Source organism: Emys orbicularis, chromosome 6 (assembly GCF_028017835.1).
Source record: "Emys orbicularis isolate rEmyOrb1 chromosome 6, rEmyOrb1.hap1, whole genome shotgun sequence".
Lineage (NCBI taxonomy): Eukaryota > Metazoa > Chordata > Testudines > Emydidae > Emys > Emys orbicularis.
The window spans coordinates 41,114,130-41,129,428 of NC_088688.1; the positions used below are offsets into that span (position 1 = coordinate 41,114,130).

At 38.4% G+C, this 15,299-nt stretch overlaps 1 protein-coding gene across 2 annotated transcripts in view; it reads right to left on the reverse strand.

Moving 5' to 3' along the window:
- ADAMTS6 (ADAM metallopeptidase with thrombospondin type 1 motif 6) overlaps window positions 1-15,299 on the reverse strand; it is a 299,292-nt gene that overhangs the window by 51,859 nt on the left and 232,134 nt on the right. For both annotated transcript variants that reach the window (XM_065406967.1, XM_065406966.1), the window contains exons 15-19: window positions 10,947-11,080; window positions 7,905-8,028; window positions 7,444-7,524; window positions 2,475-2,638; window positions 710-848 (exon numbers count right to left, since the gene is read on the reverse strand). In XM_065406967.1, the coding sequence (XP_065263039.1) occupies window positions 710-848; window positions 2,475-2,638; window positions 7,444-7,524; window positions 7,905-8,028; window positions 10,947-11,080 (642 nt within the window). The remainder of the gene's footprint in view (window positions 1-709; window positions 849-2,474; window positions 2,639-7,443; window positions 7,525-7,904; window positions 8,029-10,946; window positions 11,081-15,299) is intronic.

Here is a 15,299-nt window from a genome sequence, read left to right on the forward strand (position 1 = left end):
GCAGCAGCAATGGTGTTGGCTTTGAAGGAAGCCAACTGTCCTGCTTTCCCAGCCAGAGGTTAAGAATTGCATTGGTGGCCACTAGAGGGAGGAGGATTAGGAATACAGTAAATTGTGGGCAAAAGGCACCCATGATGAACTCACATGGGACAACCCACAAATCCCCCACCACTGCCAATAGCCAATGAATCTCAGATACTGCTATGGGCTGGGAAGTATCATCCAGTAGTGAAATATCTACTACTGAAAAGTTGCCAGTATGCATCCTTAACTTTGGTGGTTGGAGGATAGGAGGGCCTGCCTAAGATCATATGAACTACATCCCTCTTCCCTTTGTTACAGATACCTTATATTTGCCTTCTGAGTCTTGTTTATTTCCTTACTTAAAACTTCAGATGTCTTTTATCAAGAAAGCTCCTTTGAAAAGCTAGCATGCCAGCTTCAAGAGAGTCTCAGGAGAAGCACCAGCCGACAGACATTCACTGTGCCAAGAAGTACTGTATTTAATCAACAAATCTGTACAAATTACATGAAGTTGAAAATAAACAAAATACAATGTGATAATCAAAAGAAACTTTCTTTCACTAAATTAAGGCTTGAAGCAGACCTGAAATAAATGTTTTCAATTAGTTACCTAAACAAATATAAGGCAATGTGTATTTTGTAATTCAACTGACCCTTCAGCTTGATTGCCTGATATGTGTCTTACCTCCAGCACAAGTGGCAGAACATTCTGACCAAGGCAGGTGATTCCATGCAAAACCAACTTCATTGTCTCCACTGCCAGTACGAGAGATGGGAACATTGAATTTATACCTTATACCCAAATTCTGTTCCTGTAGCAGAATCTGCAGTTGAAAACAACTAGTTATACCATTAAAAAATGCAAGCAGAGAGCAACTACAACGAATTTAATCTAGGTATGTGTTATGTCTTGTAGAGGGGGGAAATGTAATAAAGCAAGCCACAATAGTTCTTGCAGGTATTCCCAAAAGAAATCTGGACTAATTTTTAAAAAACATACACACACTGATTTTTTCTATTGTGTACGGTGTTTTTGTTTTTTTTCAATTTTTTTTCTTAACAGCAAAATTTGTTTCTGACATATTAACAATTCTAATCTTCTGGTCCTCATTAAGTTAAATTACTTCAAGGAGGTGTCAAGACCAGATAATATTAAGGGACTTTATTGGGCTGACCCTGTGTAGGTGTGCAACAATCTTCAAACCCCCATATTGAGCTCTTTTGCTGGGACTATCCACAACATGGCTGGGGAATTAATAAGACCCTTACCCGGTTAGGGCTTCTACATACTACCCCAATATTCATATTACGAATAATACTCCAATCTGGCATCAGTAATGGCACTAGCTTCCAATAGAGAGAGACACGAGGGTGGAGCTATTTCCCCAGCACCCACAGTACAAGGCGGTGGTGTGGCTGGGCATATGGGAAGAGTGAACACTGGTCCCTTTTACAGACTGGCAGAGCTCCTGCTGTACATGCAACACCACAGATCACCAGGTGAAACCATCAATAATTCTCCTTGTGGTTCCTTCTGTAGCACAGTACTTCCACATGCCACCTGCTCAATACAGTGCTGTGCTTTCAAAACAATCTAGCCCTGAATCCCCAACCTGACATTTTTTTATTGCTGCTGCTAAGATCTACAGTACCTGTTAACAAAAGCAGCCTGGATGAGTCTCAGAGATATATCTCACCCCATCATGCCTCCAGTTATAAATTACTTTGAGGCATATGCTCCCCTCTGTGAGAGAGCAAAATGGTGGATAATCTTCAGTAGGGAAGTCACTGGTGCTGAGTTGATGAGAAAAGTAGTTAATGCATTAGACACCTCCCCTCCACATAACCACTTCTAGCCTCTCCACAGCTAGAACAGGCAAAACGGGCTTCACATTGTTGGGAGTGTGGCCAGGTATGTCCACAGTCAGGGAATTTACTATGGGCCAGATCATGATAGCTCACACCATAATTAGACCCACTGAAATCAACAGGGCTACTTCTGGAGTAAGGCATTACCTGTTGTGAATAAGGGCATCACAATACAGCCCAATGCAATTGTCATATAACTTGCCTTACACTTTCATACACCCCAATAGGTATGACCACACTATATATCCAGTTTTCAAGTTATGTTGTCATTACTGTGAGGACCAGAAAGCAAATGAAACTAGAAGGGATACCCCCTATGGCCTGAGGCATGTGGGATTTTCACTGATATTTTCTGTAGATCTCCTGGCAATACAACAGTTTGTTGTTAGCTCTCTTCTTTATCACCATAGCTATCCCATCAGTTTTGGGAAGACAAAGAGGTGAGTGGGAGGTAATCTCAAAGTGCAAGAACTAGGCACGCCCTACTCTTTTTCCATGCAATTTTACTCAGTTTATTGCCCTCTCTTACTTGGAACATAAAATCATGTTTGAGTTCAGAAATATATTCATTATAACATTACCATGACTATGAGATTTTCTGAAGTAGGGCCTAAAGCTTCCAAAGATTCAGGTTCCTCTGTTGGCCTCTTGTAATGAAAAGCTGTCCCAGCGACATCAAACTTTCTAGGCCAGTCAATAGTCCAGGCACCATTAATATAGTAGTCATCCTCTTCAGATTTTAAAGCTTAAAAAAAAATACAAGCCACCTAAAAATTGGAAGCAGCATTTATAATAGAGAAGCCATTGCAAATGAAACTACTAATGTGACAGAAGTATGTGTACTTTAGTTCTATATCACTGGTTTCAAAGTAGTTTAAAACCTACTTTTCCTTTTGGCAGAATGACCGAAGTGTGGCCCATGGAGATCTACAATACTGACTTCAGCTATCATCTCCAGTAGGCAGGTGTGATCTGCAGACTACAGGTATCAGCAAGAACAGGCCATGCAGATCGAGATACAGTGGTGCATGCTAGAACTTGTTGTATCAATAGACTGTGCACTCTGTACTACAGAAACCTGCAATCTGCTCTAGTATATGCAAATTAGATTTACCTCTTAAATGTACGAGTTGCAATGTACACTACAGTTGAACAAAATGTTGGTACCTCTGCCTTTCGGAGTGTGGGACATGCAAACCTTGTGGGCACAATAAAAGTGTGTGTGTGTAGGAGCAAGGAAGAGGCAGTTTGAGTTTCAAAGCTGGTTCCCAAGCAGTTCTTACTTCCTTATCTTTGACCCTTGGTATACTGCTTTAGAAGCATGTTCCCAGAAAGACAATAATGTTCAAAATCAGAAAACCCTGCACATTTCCCAGATGATTTCTCAGTGATTCTGTTCTGAGGTCAGGTAGCATGGAAGATAAATATATATTAAATCACAACACAAAAGTGTGACCAGCTCTCAGATTGAGTCCTAGAACTAGTCAGTTGGCTACGCTGCTCCAAGCGAACATACAAATTCAACCACAGTTTATTATTATGGTTATATGGAATATTTACATTTTAATAATTGTATGAATATCAAATAACTGAAAATCATTTATATCAGCAAGAAATTAGTAATAAATACCAATAGTTTAATCAAACTATAAAATTTAGAAAACCAAACACTGGTAAGCTATTACTTTTTCCAATATAATTTGTTAAGCTTCTATTGTCAACATAGCACGTGATGAAAACAGCACTGCAGGTAGCATATCTATTTCTGATTCAACAGGTTATGGAAATTTCAGAAGACTGCAATCATATTTAAAGCAGCTTGAAATAAAAAATTATTTTGATGGACAAATAAAATATTATTAGCTTTTTTATAATCTTTATCAGTTTGTTAAGGGTAGTCTTGCAGATTCTATTCAAGGGCAGATATTTTATTTTTTCTTTATCAAAAAGATTCCTTTTTTGGTTTCTAACATATGAAATGGACTTTAGGAAGCTTACAGACTTCACTCTGAATGCTCTTTTATGTATACTATTGCTTAGGTGGCACTAAGCATTCTCTCTCTCAGGTACTTGGCTGGCTGGTTCTTGCTCACATGCTCAAGATCTAACTGATTACTATATGTGGGGCCAGGAAGGAATTTTCCCCCACGTCAGGTTGGCAGTGACCTTGGAGATTAAATCTTCCTCTGCAGCACGTGACTGCAAGTCTCTTGCCAGGATGCACTTTGGTCCCTCCTATTCTCTGCCCGGGGCACATAGTAGTCTAGTCTCCTGTAGACTGTAATACGTTAGTCTAATTTAGGTTGTTGGGTTTAGCGAGTGGGTTCTTGGTGGTGTTACTGGCCTCTGATACACTGGAGGTCAGACTAGATGATCTGGTGGTTCCTTCTGGCCTTAAACTCTATGACTCTATGATCTCTTTGGTTAAGGTAATAAAGAAGACTACTCGATTTTTTGGAATTCATATCTGCTTCTGTAACCAAAGTTTGTTGATATTGGGAAAATGACAGTCTAAAAATTCAAGGCCAGCCATGGATCCTTAGTCAGTCCTTATTGAAGCAAAACATCTATTGACCTTAATAGGGAGAGAATTTAGGATTTGTCTTATAGATTGCAAGAGTGAGGAATAAGACAAGTAACCATCACAGGCCAAATTTTGTTCTAATATACCTCAATATAAATCTCATTCTAGTGACTTCATTGAAATTACTCTGAAATTACACATGTAACTGAGAGAAGAATTTGGTCCTCAAACTTTCACTCTTATAGGGTTCCTGAGTTTACTCCTGACTGTATGCAATGGGGCATTGATACCAGGGAAACGTGTATGTGAAAAGAGAGTGATAAGGAGCAGGAAGAGATGGTGGTGTGTCACCAGGAAAGGGACCAAAGTCTCCTCACAAACTTCTATTAATTCCCAAACTGTGCTGAACCACCACCAAACTCATCAGGTAGAGGAGAGAACAAACCATGATGTTGTACAATACTAAAGGAAGGGAGCAGTGCTTCTTGCTAGTTATCTATTTTGTGTAAGTGTATGAAAAATTATTAGAATAAAGCTTGGTAGTAGAATATTGGGTCAGAATTTGGCCTCAGCAGAAGCTAAATTTCCGGAATCCTAATTTTTATCCACTCTAACTTCAAAAGATCCAATTAGGTTAAATTAACCGGACAGGACATTTAAACACGAAAACATTTAAAACTACTGCACAAACATCAAAGAACTAAAATAAACCTCTCTGCAAACTATTTTGTATGGATTTTTTTAATTTGTTTAAAAAAATAAAACCAGAAAGTTTTCTCCTAACAGATTTTAAAACAGATTTGTCAATACAAATAAAAATATTTTTCCACATAATTTTTCCATTGTTTCATATGAGACAATTTTTTTCAAAAGGGATGAGGTTCTGTGCAATTTTGCATTTGCAAAATGAATTGCAGTAGCTAAGAAAACTAGTTTCCCTTCTGTCTGATATATACCCTCAAGCATGGAGTGAGAGATGCAAGAACCTGGTTTATATTCAATTGTAATTGCAGTAACATGAGTGCAGATTTTTACAGGTACAAACTGACCCTTTGAAAATGTGGTTCTTAATATGAAATGGCTCTGACAGGATATCCTGTGACCTGCATTCCTCTGCTTGAACTATGCAGTGTTGTTGTAGCCATGTCGGTCCAACAATATTAGACAGACAAAGTGGGAGAGGTAATATCTTTTATTGGACCAACTTCTGTTGGTGAGAGAGACAAACTTTTAAGCTTACACAGAGCTCTGCTTCAGGCAGAAGAAGCTTGAAACCTTGTCTCTCTCAGCAACTGAAGCTGGTCCAATAAAAGATATTACCTCACCCACCCTGTCTCTCTGCTTGAAATGTCAGTTATAAGATATAGATGCTATTTCACCAGCAATACAACTTTTTGGTGCAGGATGGAGAAGAGGGGAGGGAGAGTAGTGTAATAAGCATTCCTCATTGCTAGGGCTAAGTATGTTACTCTTCCTCCTAAAAGGGAGGAGGCTGACAATCCTGCTGAATTACAGGGGTAGAAGGAAGCAGACATCCAATACCAGCACTACAGCAAATAACTATGGGTGGGTGGGGTTAATTTATCTAGGAGGCTAGCTACCCTCCACACTCCCATCTAGCACACATCAGAGACAGTCCTTCGCAAGCATTTGCATTGCTAGTTATTTGCATTCCTGTGGCTAAGGGACAACAAAGCAGCCTAATCAGCGGATCTGCAGCCTAGGACTGTCAGTTCATTAGGTTGCAGAACAACTAACTCATCAGTTTCTTTTGACTGAGAAATGTGTTGCCTTGTATGTTTGTGAACTGACTGTTACGTAAACCAGGTTAGGGAAACATCTAGCCGTGCTTGCTCTTTTGTCCTTAGGGAAGCCTGAAAAGGACCTAAGGACCTAGGGGTTACAGTGGACGAGAAGCTGGGTATGAATCAACAGTATGCCCTTGTTGCCAAGAATGCTAATGGCATTTTGGGCTGTATAAGAAGGGGCATTGCCAGCAGATCGAGGGACATGATCATTCCCCTCTATTTGGCATTGGTGATGCCTCATCTGGAGTACTGTGTCCAGTTTTGACCCCACACTACAAGAAGGATGTGGAAAAATTGGAAAGAGTCCAGTGGAGGGCAACAAAAATGATTAGGGGGCTGGAACACATGATTTATGAGGGGAGGCGGAGGGAACTGGGAATATTTAGTCTGCAGAAGAGAAGAATGAGGGGGGATTTGATAACTGCTTTCAACTACCTGAAAAGGGGTTCCAAAGAGGATGGATCTAGACTGTTCTCAGTGGTAGCAGATGACTGAACAAGGAGTAATGGTCTCAAGTTGCAGTGGGGGAGGTTTAGGTTGGATATTAGGAAAAAACTTTTTCAGGAGGCGGGTGGTGAAGCACTGGAATGGGTTACCTGGGGAGGTGGTGGAATCTCCTTCCTTAGAGGTTTTTAAGGTCAGGCTTGACAAGCCCTGGCTGGGATGATTTAGTTGGGGATTGGTCCTGCTTTGAGCAGAGGGTTGGTCTAGATGACCTCCTGAGGTCCCTTCCAACCCTGATATTCTATCATTCTATGATTCTAAGCCATAGAATCATTACTTCATGGATCAGGTTGGCACTTGTTTGACCCCAAGATCAGAAGAGTACAAGGCAGGTTTAAAGCCACCTTTAAAGGGAGAAAGGATGCAGCCTGAAACTTGGGACTTGAATTCAATTTCCTGCTCTACCACAGGCTTCCTGTGTGACCTTGGGCAAGTCATTTTAGCTTCTCTATGCCTCAGTTTCCTCATCTGTAAAATGGAGATAATCCCCACCTCACAGGAATGTTGTAAAGTTAAGTACATTACAGACTGTGGGGTAATCAGATACTATGGTTATGGGGACATGTAAGTACCTAAAATTGATGGATAATATTACCTCCCCTGGTCCTGCACCCAGCAAAGCTTAGCCAGAACATTGAATCTGCTCCAGTATCTTAAAAACACTTTATAAATATTACTAGTTAATTAAGCTCTTGTGTTTAAACCAGCTCTTACCAATGTAGTTCTTTGACATAGCCATTTCTTTTACTTCAATGTGAACAGAACCTCTTGGAATTTGAATCACTTCCATGTAGCCTATAAGGTAAAGGTAAACCTTATTTATTATTATTATTACCTGGATGAAACTATCAATTAATAAATTATGCTTTGGATTCAAAGGTACCTGAACATTGCCTTTCATGCCAGAGTACAGAGAACTCTTTAAATTTCAGACACAAATGTGAAAAACAATAGCAAGAATCTAACATGAAGCCATGAGTTTCTCCTTTCTACATATTAATAAAGTCCTTCATACAATGTTTCAGAATTCACTGATTAATTTATACGTTGGCTGTGAAATACTAGTATATTATCTTCCATGTTTTGAGCTTTCAGTGAGGTTCCATGTGGGTACAACAGTCCACCTTCATACAATGAATCACAAGGTAGGGAGTGATCTACATCTACATACTTACCTCCTCTGGGCAATGAATCATTGAAGAAACCTTCAATGGCTTCACATGTGCTACCATCTCCTCCACACACACGGCATCTGTCTTCCTTAGCATCAGATCCCAAAATATTATCACAACCCACATGCTGAGAACAGATAAAGATAGAACAAATATTACTGCAGTCAGGAGGTTTCTTGGATCATTACCTGAAAATACTAAATATTTTCTCAAGAGATTTCTTCCTAAGTATCTGAGATTGTTCTCCCTTTGCCTACCTCACTTTGAGTGGCCCATATCATAAGAGAATTTTCACTTACCAGAAAAGGAGACTCAGAAATCAGAGATGATCCAAATTTAGTTTATTGATAATTAATAATTTGTGCTCCTACCGTGCTTTTCATAGGAGAATGTCACAGTATTTTACAAACATTAATGTACTACACCTTAACACAATTATTATTTAATATCTATACAGTGCCCCCAAATGTTCTAATTTTCCTCTACCTTTGGTTTCTCTAACAAAACACTGTTTTCTGTGTCTCCCTTGAAGGGTTGCTTAAAAACAAATGTTGTGGTGTTTTTGTTTCTATAAACCTTTACATTTCACAGACCATCTTCTCACATCCTACAGAAAAGTAATGCAGCTAAATTTGTGACATCACAATTATTTTGATAACAACAAACTCATATAAAAGCTTAAATATGTGAGTTCACTGCACACTCAAGCAGAATGAAAGACTGAGCTGGATGCAGAGAGAGCTTCTGTATTATCTGGATTTGATTCTCTCCTGCATCCAAACTCCAGCATTAGTTACACAAAAATACATTTATCCCACAGTACCACCTGGAAATAAGATGCCAAGAAAACAGCAGCTGATAGGATTGGAAGAACTGCTGTGAGGAGTCAGGAAGAGAAGGGAGCTGTTAAAATTTACAGGTGGTATGTTATGTAGAGGGGATATCTATGCATGATTTAAGGATTCACCTCAGCCAGAGAATGGGAGAAAATATATGCTGGGAAGGAAGGATAATAACAGAGGACAAATTGAACAGGAAGAAAACTGCAGCTTTATACTTCCTCAGATGATTATATAATAAAAAGAAGAATCAAATGATCTCCAAAACAGAACATAAGGCAGCCACATGAACATACGGGGGAAAATGTGATTTTTCTACCATCTTGTTTATAAATAATACAGATATGATCACAGAAGTTAAAGTTTCAAAATGTTTTCACTGCTAGGCAAATGAATACAATCATAAAAATTTGGACTTTCTTACTGATTACAAAAAGCAAAACCGAGATCTGACTAACCTGTGTTTCCTTATGTAGTCCTCTATTGGGAATAAATCTAATCTCCATTTCTGCTCATTTACTAAATAATACCTTAACTGTAAGAAAATGCAAACCTCCTGGTTTTAATTTATATTTTTCTTGCAATTGTGTGAAAGATTTAAATTCAGTTTTATCAAATACATTCCCTTGTATTTTAATCCTGATGGGATCCATTTTTGTGGAAATACTTGTAATATCTGGCATAGTCAGTTTTAAAATAATCATCAAAAGTAATAACTGTTTTCTAGCATCTTCACATATTTTTAGCATACTGGGATAATATTTATTGTGATTTTTTTGTCTGATCTGTGATTTGGTTTGCTAATACATGGCAAATCTTTGGTGCTAATTGTGTCACCTTCTTAGTTAGAAACAATTTGATCTCATCATCTTTGATTCAATCATAAAAAAAATCTTTAGGTCTTGGTTCCACAAAGCACTTAAGATTGGACTTAACTTTAAGCATGTGAATAGTCTCAAAGAAGTCAGGGTTTTTTTAAGTCAATAGCACTACTCATATGCTTAAAATTAAGCATGTGCTTAAGTGTTTCGCTGAGCTGAGGTTTTATTGGAATGAATAGCAGGGGCATCATTTGCTATCTGAGCCCCCGCAGATTTTTCATAGGTCTATATGCTCCATTAGGTCTTTCATTTTTTGCCTGCACTTCAGATTTTGCAGGATATCACTGTATAACATTCTATATGCTGACATAATTTTTTTCTGAAATCGCACCCCTGATGAATAGTAGTATAACCATAAATGTGGCAGTTACATGATATTTAAGAAAGATGGAGTACTTACTGCCACATTTATGGTTATACTACTATTCATCCCAAAAAGGCCTCAATTCAGCAAAGAACTTAAGCACATGCTTTTAATCAATTGATCCCTACAATTACTGGTCCTTCAACAGACACCAGAGATTAGGAGAAGCCAAAAGAGACTAAATAAAGGATTCTAATTTAGTCTTGCAATAGGGTGGCTTGCCCCTTAGGGGTTGGAGGCCTGGGGCCAGCCAACACTAATTAATGAAGGAACTGCACCACCCCATTTGTGCTGTGTTACCAGTCTTGATGGGGCCTGATTCCCCTCTAAAGGCAGCAGAAAGGTGTAGGGAGGGTGGGAATGTTAGGAAGCTATGGTAGATGCTGCAGAGAAAGAGGAAAGACTCCTGAAAGGATGATCCTCAGACTAGAGGAGTTGTATCCCAGCTAGGAAGACCGCTAGAGCAAGAGGAAGTCAGAGCCTGGAGGCTGAGCTGCAGTAAGGAAAAGTCTGCAAGTAGTGTCTGAAGTGTGACCCAACTCTGGGAATAAGGGCTGGGGGGCTCCCTACCTAAAGGGAGAGAGATATGGAATGTTTTAAATACTGTGGACTGCAGTTCTTCAGGGGCCTTGAAGAGGGGGAAACAAAGGCAGGATGTGTCAGAATGACCTCTGGCCATAAGTGGGTGCTCTGGAGGTGACTGCCCTGATTACAAGTCTGCTGCAATTTCTAATGAAAGCTTATCGCAACTCATAATAATTTGCCTAATTTTTGCAGTCTTCCTTTCCCTTGTCTCAGGCTCACAGCTTATGTAAGAAATTAACTTTTACTGTCAACAATCCTTTTTTATCTAAGATTTTTTAAAAAGTACTGCAACTAAAATGCTATACAAAATTACTGCTGATAAATACTAGACAATATGAAGTAATGCAGTAATGTAGTTTTTATTAAAACATGCAACCTTGCATTCTCCATTGATACAGATATCCAGCGAATCAGCATTGCACTGAGTTCCATCTATTACTGCAGGGGCACGTTCAGTGTAAAAATTGTAACCTTCAGCCAAGCAGTTTAATGCACATGGTTTAACCCCTCCTAAACAACAAAACAAATACAAAATTAATGGACAGTTTCTGAAAAGGTAAGAACCAATTTTAAAAGCATATACAAAATCAGACTGGAAATGTATAGTCTCTTCTCCCATCTGAATACAGACAGATTTATAAGCTTTCTTTAATCCTTCCAAGTAATTTCTGTACTTGATTCTTTCTCTCTAAAAAGATTACTTCAGATTATAGCAAAACAGCCTACAGTTGAGTTAAGGTGAAAGAGTCTTTAATGATAATACCACCCTAATGCCTGCTGAACAATTGAAAATACATAAAGATGTTATTTAAAAAGCACTAACATGGTTATTGTACTTTCCAGTTTTGAAATATAGTAAAGTTCACAATATGCCTAATAAAATGAACAATGTTTTGAGATGTAGGGCCTGAATTTAAAGTGAATTTAACCTGCCCTCCCTTTTCTTGACTGCTTATAATTCTGCTGGCTCAATTTTTTGTTGACATAAGAGGACATTAAATGTCTAATTACTTGACTTGTAGAACAATCCATTAATTGGATGTCTAGGAGCCCTCATTTGCTCAGCAAATAATTTACAAGCACATCTGAGAGGTGCTAAATGCCCTTCAGCAACCACTGATGATACTGGGAGGTACTGGGATCATAATTATTTGCAAGCACAAACTGTAAGCACAAAAGACCTAATTTTTAAAAATTAGGTCATAGACACTATCTCACATGGCACCAAAAAGGATCCCTAACAACTATATAATAACAAGGCACTAGACACAGTTCTTGAGCACAGCTTTTCAGATGTGTGGAGAGTGGGCAATGAACAAAATATACAGCAAAGATTTCCATTCTTATTTCACCATTACTAGCTAGCATGGAGTAGCAATAATATCAATAATTAGGTCACTTTTCTTTTGTTTTTTATGATAGGATAACGAACAGAAATATCCTGCTTAGCAGTTTTAAGGCTTACATTCAAAATGTCCTGAACAGGACACAGGCTTTCAGTATATTTTTAGGTTAATGGATAGCATTCCTAATTAGGGCTATCAATTAATCACTGCAATTAACTCAAAATAATTAATTGTGATTAATAGACTAGCAACTGAAATTTAATACAAATATTTTGTATGTTTTCTACATTTTCAATTATATTGATTTCAATTATGACACACAATACGAAGCGTACAGTGCTCACTTTATATTTTTGATTACAAATATTTGCACTGTAAAATGATAAAAGAAATAGTATTTTTTGATTCACCTCATACAAGTACTGTAGTGCAGTGGACTCCAAACTTTTTTGATCGCGCACCCCTATCAGTAAAAAATTTTTGAGCATGCACCCCCTGCCGTGCAGGATCCTCTTGCGCACCCCACTTTGGAGACCACTGCTGTTGTGCAATCTCTTTGTCATGAAAGTGCAACTTACAAACGTAGGGGGTTTTTTTGGTTACATAACTGCACTCAAAAATAAAACAATGTAAAACTTTAGAGCCTACAAGTTCACTCAGTCCTACTTCTTGTTCAGCCAATCGCTAAGACAAACTAGTTTTATTTACATTTGCTGGAGGTAATGCTGCCTGCTTCTTATTTACAATGTCACTTGAAAGTGAGAACAGGCGTTCGCATGGCACTTTTGTAGCTGGCTAGTGTAGCCCAGGCCTTAGAAGAGCAACATTCTGATGCAGAACCTGCAGAACCCAAACTACCAAAAAAGAAAATCAACCTTTTGCTGGTGGCATCTCTGACTTAGATGATGAAATGCACATGTGTTGATCCGCACTGCTTTGGATCATTATCGAGCAGAACCCGTCATCAGCATGGACACATGTCCTCTGGAATGGTAGTTGAGGCATGAAGGGACATATGAATCTTTAGCGCATCTGGCACATAAATATCTTGCGACACTGGCTACAACAGTGCCACGCGAATGCCTATTCTCACTTTCAGGTGACGTGAATTAGAAGCAGGCAGAATTATCTTCCGCAAATGTAAACAAACTTGTTTGTCTGAGCGATTGGCTGAACAAGAAGTAGGCCTGAGTAAACTTGTAGGCTCTAAAGTTTTACATTTTATTTTTATTTACATTTATTTTTGAGTACAGTTATTTTTTGTACATAATTCTACATTTGTAAGTTCAACTTTCATTATCAAGAGGTTGCACTACGGTACTTGTATGAGGTGAATTAAAATACTATTTCTTTTGGGTTTTTTTTTTTACATTGCAAATATTTGTAGTAACAAAAAATATAAAGTGAGCACTGTACACTTTGTATTCAGTGATGTAACTGAAAATGTAGAAAACATCCAAAAATATTTAAATTGTATTCTATTATTAACAGCATGATTAATTGCGATTAATTTTTTTAATCACTTGACAGCCCTACTCCAACTGATCCCGTTGGCAGATGAGACAAAGACTGGAAGAGTGGTAAATAAAGAAGAGAACAGGTCACTAAGACAGAGAGAACTGGATTACTTAGTACTCTGGGCACAAGCAGACAATATGCCTTTCAAAATGGCTAAATGTAAAGTCATTGTTAAGAACCAAGATTGTAGGTCTACCTATGGGATGGGGCGGGGGGCACTCTATTTTGGGAAGCAGTGACCTGAAAAAGACTTGGGGAGTCATGGTGGAAAATCAGCTGAACATGAGCTCCCAATGTAAAAGTGTGGCCAAAAGTGTTACTATGATCTTGAATGTATAAATGGGAACACTGGAGAAGTAGAGAGGTTATATTACCTCTGTATTTGGCACTGGTGTGACTGCTACTAGAATTCTGTGTCCAGTCGTGGTGTCCACAATACAAGGCTATTAAGAAATAGGGGAGGCTTCAGAGAATGACTAACAGATTGGAATACATGCCTTTTAGAGACAGAATTAAGGAGCTCAATTTATTTAGCTCTATCAAAGAGAAGGTTAAAGAGTGATTTGACCACTCTATAAGTACTTACCTAAGAAACAAAAATTTGATAACAGAGGGCTCTTTAGTCTAGCGGACAATATCTAATGGCTGGAAGCTCAAGCTGGACACATTTAGACTAGAAATAAGGTCACATTTTTTAACAGTGAGGGTAATTAAACATTGGAGCAATTTACTGAGGGTTATGGTGTGTTCTCCATCTCTGGAAATTTTTAAATCAAGATTGTATGTTTTTCTAAAAAGACATGCCCTAGTTCAAATAAGAATTAATTTAGGGAAGTCTTATAGCCAACATTATCCAGGAGATCAGACTAGATGATCACAGTGGTCCTATCTGAGTAGGGTTATAGGAAAAATCAGATAATTAACTTCCTAGATAGGAAGTTCTGCTGAAGACTTGCTATTGAAACTTGAGACCAAATAGAAAAATATTGTCTCACCAGACATTCTGTTTAAAAAAAACAAACCACCTGCTGTATAAAGGAAGAATGAATCAGCTACAAGATAAAACCAAAATCTGCACCCTGCCCTGATCCTGTCATTCATTGTTTGGTTCAAGTATGGGCAAAACTACACCTATCATGCCTATAAGATGATGAAAATGTAGAAGAAGAAAAAACATATTATACATGCTTAAGCTTGAAAAAAATTAAATCCAAGTCTTTACGTGACAATTGTATCACATTCTTTAAGGCCAGCAAGGATTTTCATTAGGTAGCTAAGGTATTATTAAGGGTATATAACAGTCAAAGCTTAAATCAAATAATTTTTATACATTATCAAAACTCTAGAATACAACATCATGAATATACTGCCTGTATCCCAATTGAGTGAAATTCTCCTCTCAGTCATGCCAGTGTAATCTGGAGTAATTGAGAACAGAATTTGGCCCACTATTTTTACAAAGCAAATCCTTAGACAAGATCTCTGCCCCTTAGAGTCAACAATGGAGGGACAGATCCTGTGTCACTTCAGTAGCCAAATGACTGCAAAGCTAGCTAAACTGTTGAAAGCATAAAGTTGGCAGAGGGTGTGACTGGATGAAGGAGGTACATCAGGGAGTTACTGGCAATCAAACAGAAATTAAAGCAGCCCAGATGTTGCTCTAATCTGTGCTAGGGCTTAACCGGCCCAAGGATAGCCCCAAGATTGGGGACAGGAAGTGTGGGAAAGTCGGCATAAAGTAAGGACCCCTGTTTACTGATGAATAGCCCTGTATCTAAATCAAAAGACCATCCTTCTCCATCTCTCCTTTTTCTTCTAAGGAGCAAAAAAGAGGAAAAGAAAGAAACGGTGGGACAGATCCTTGA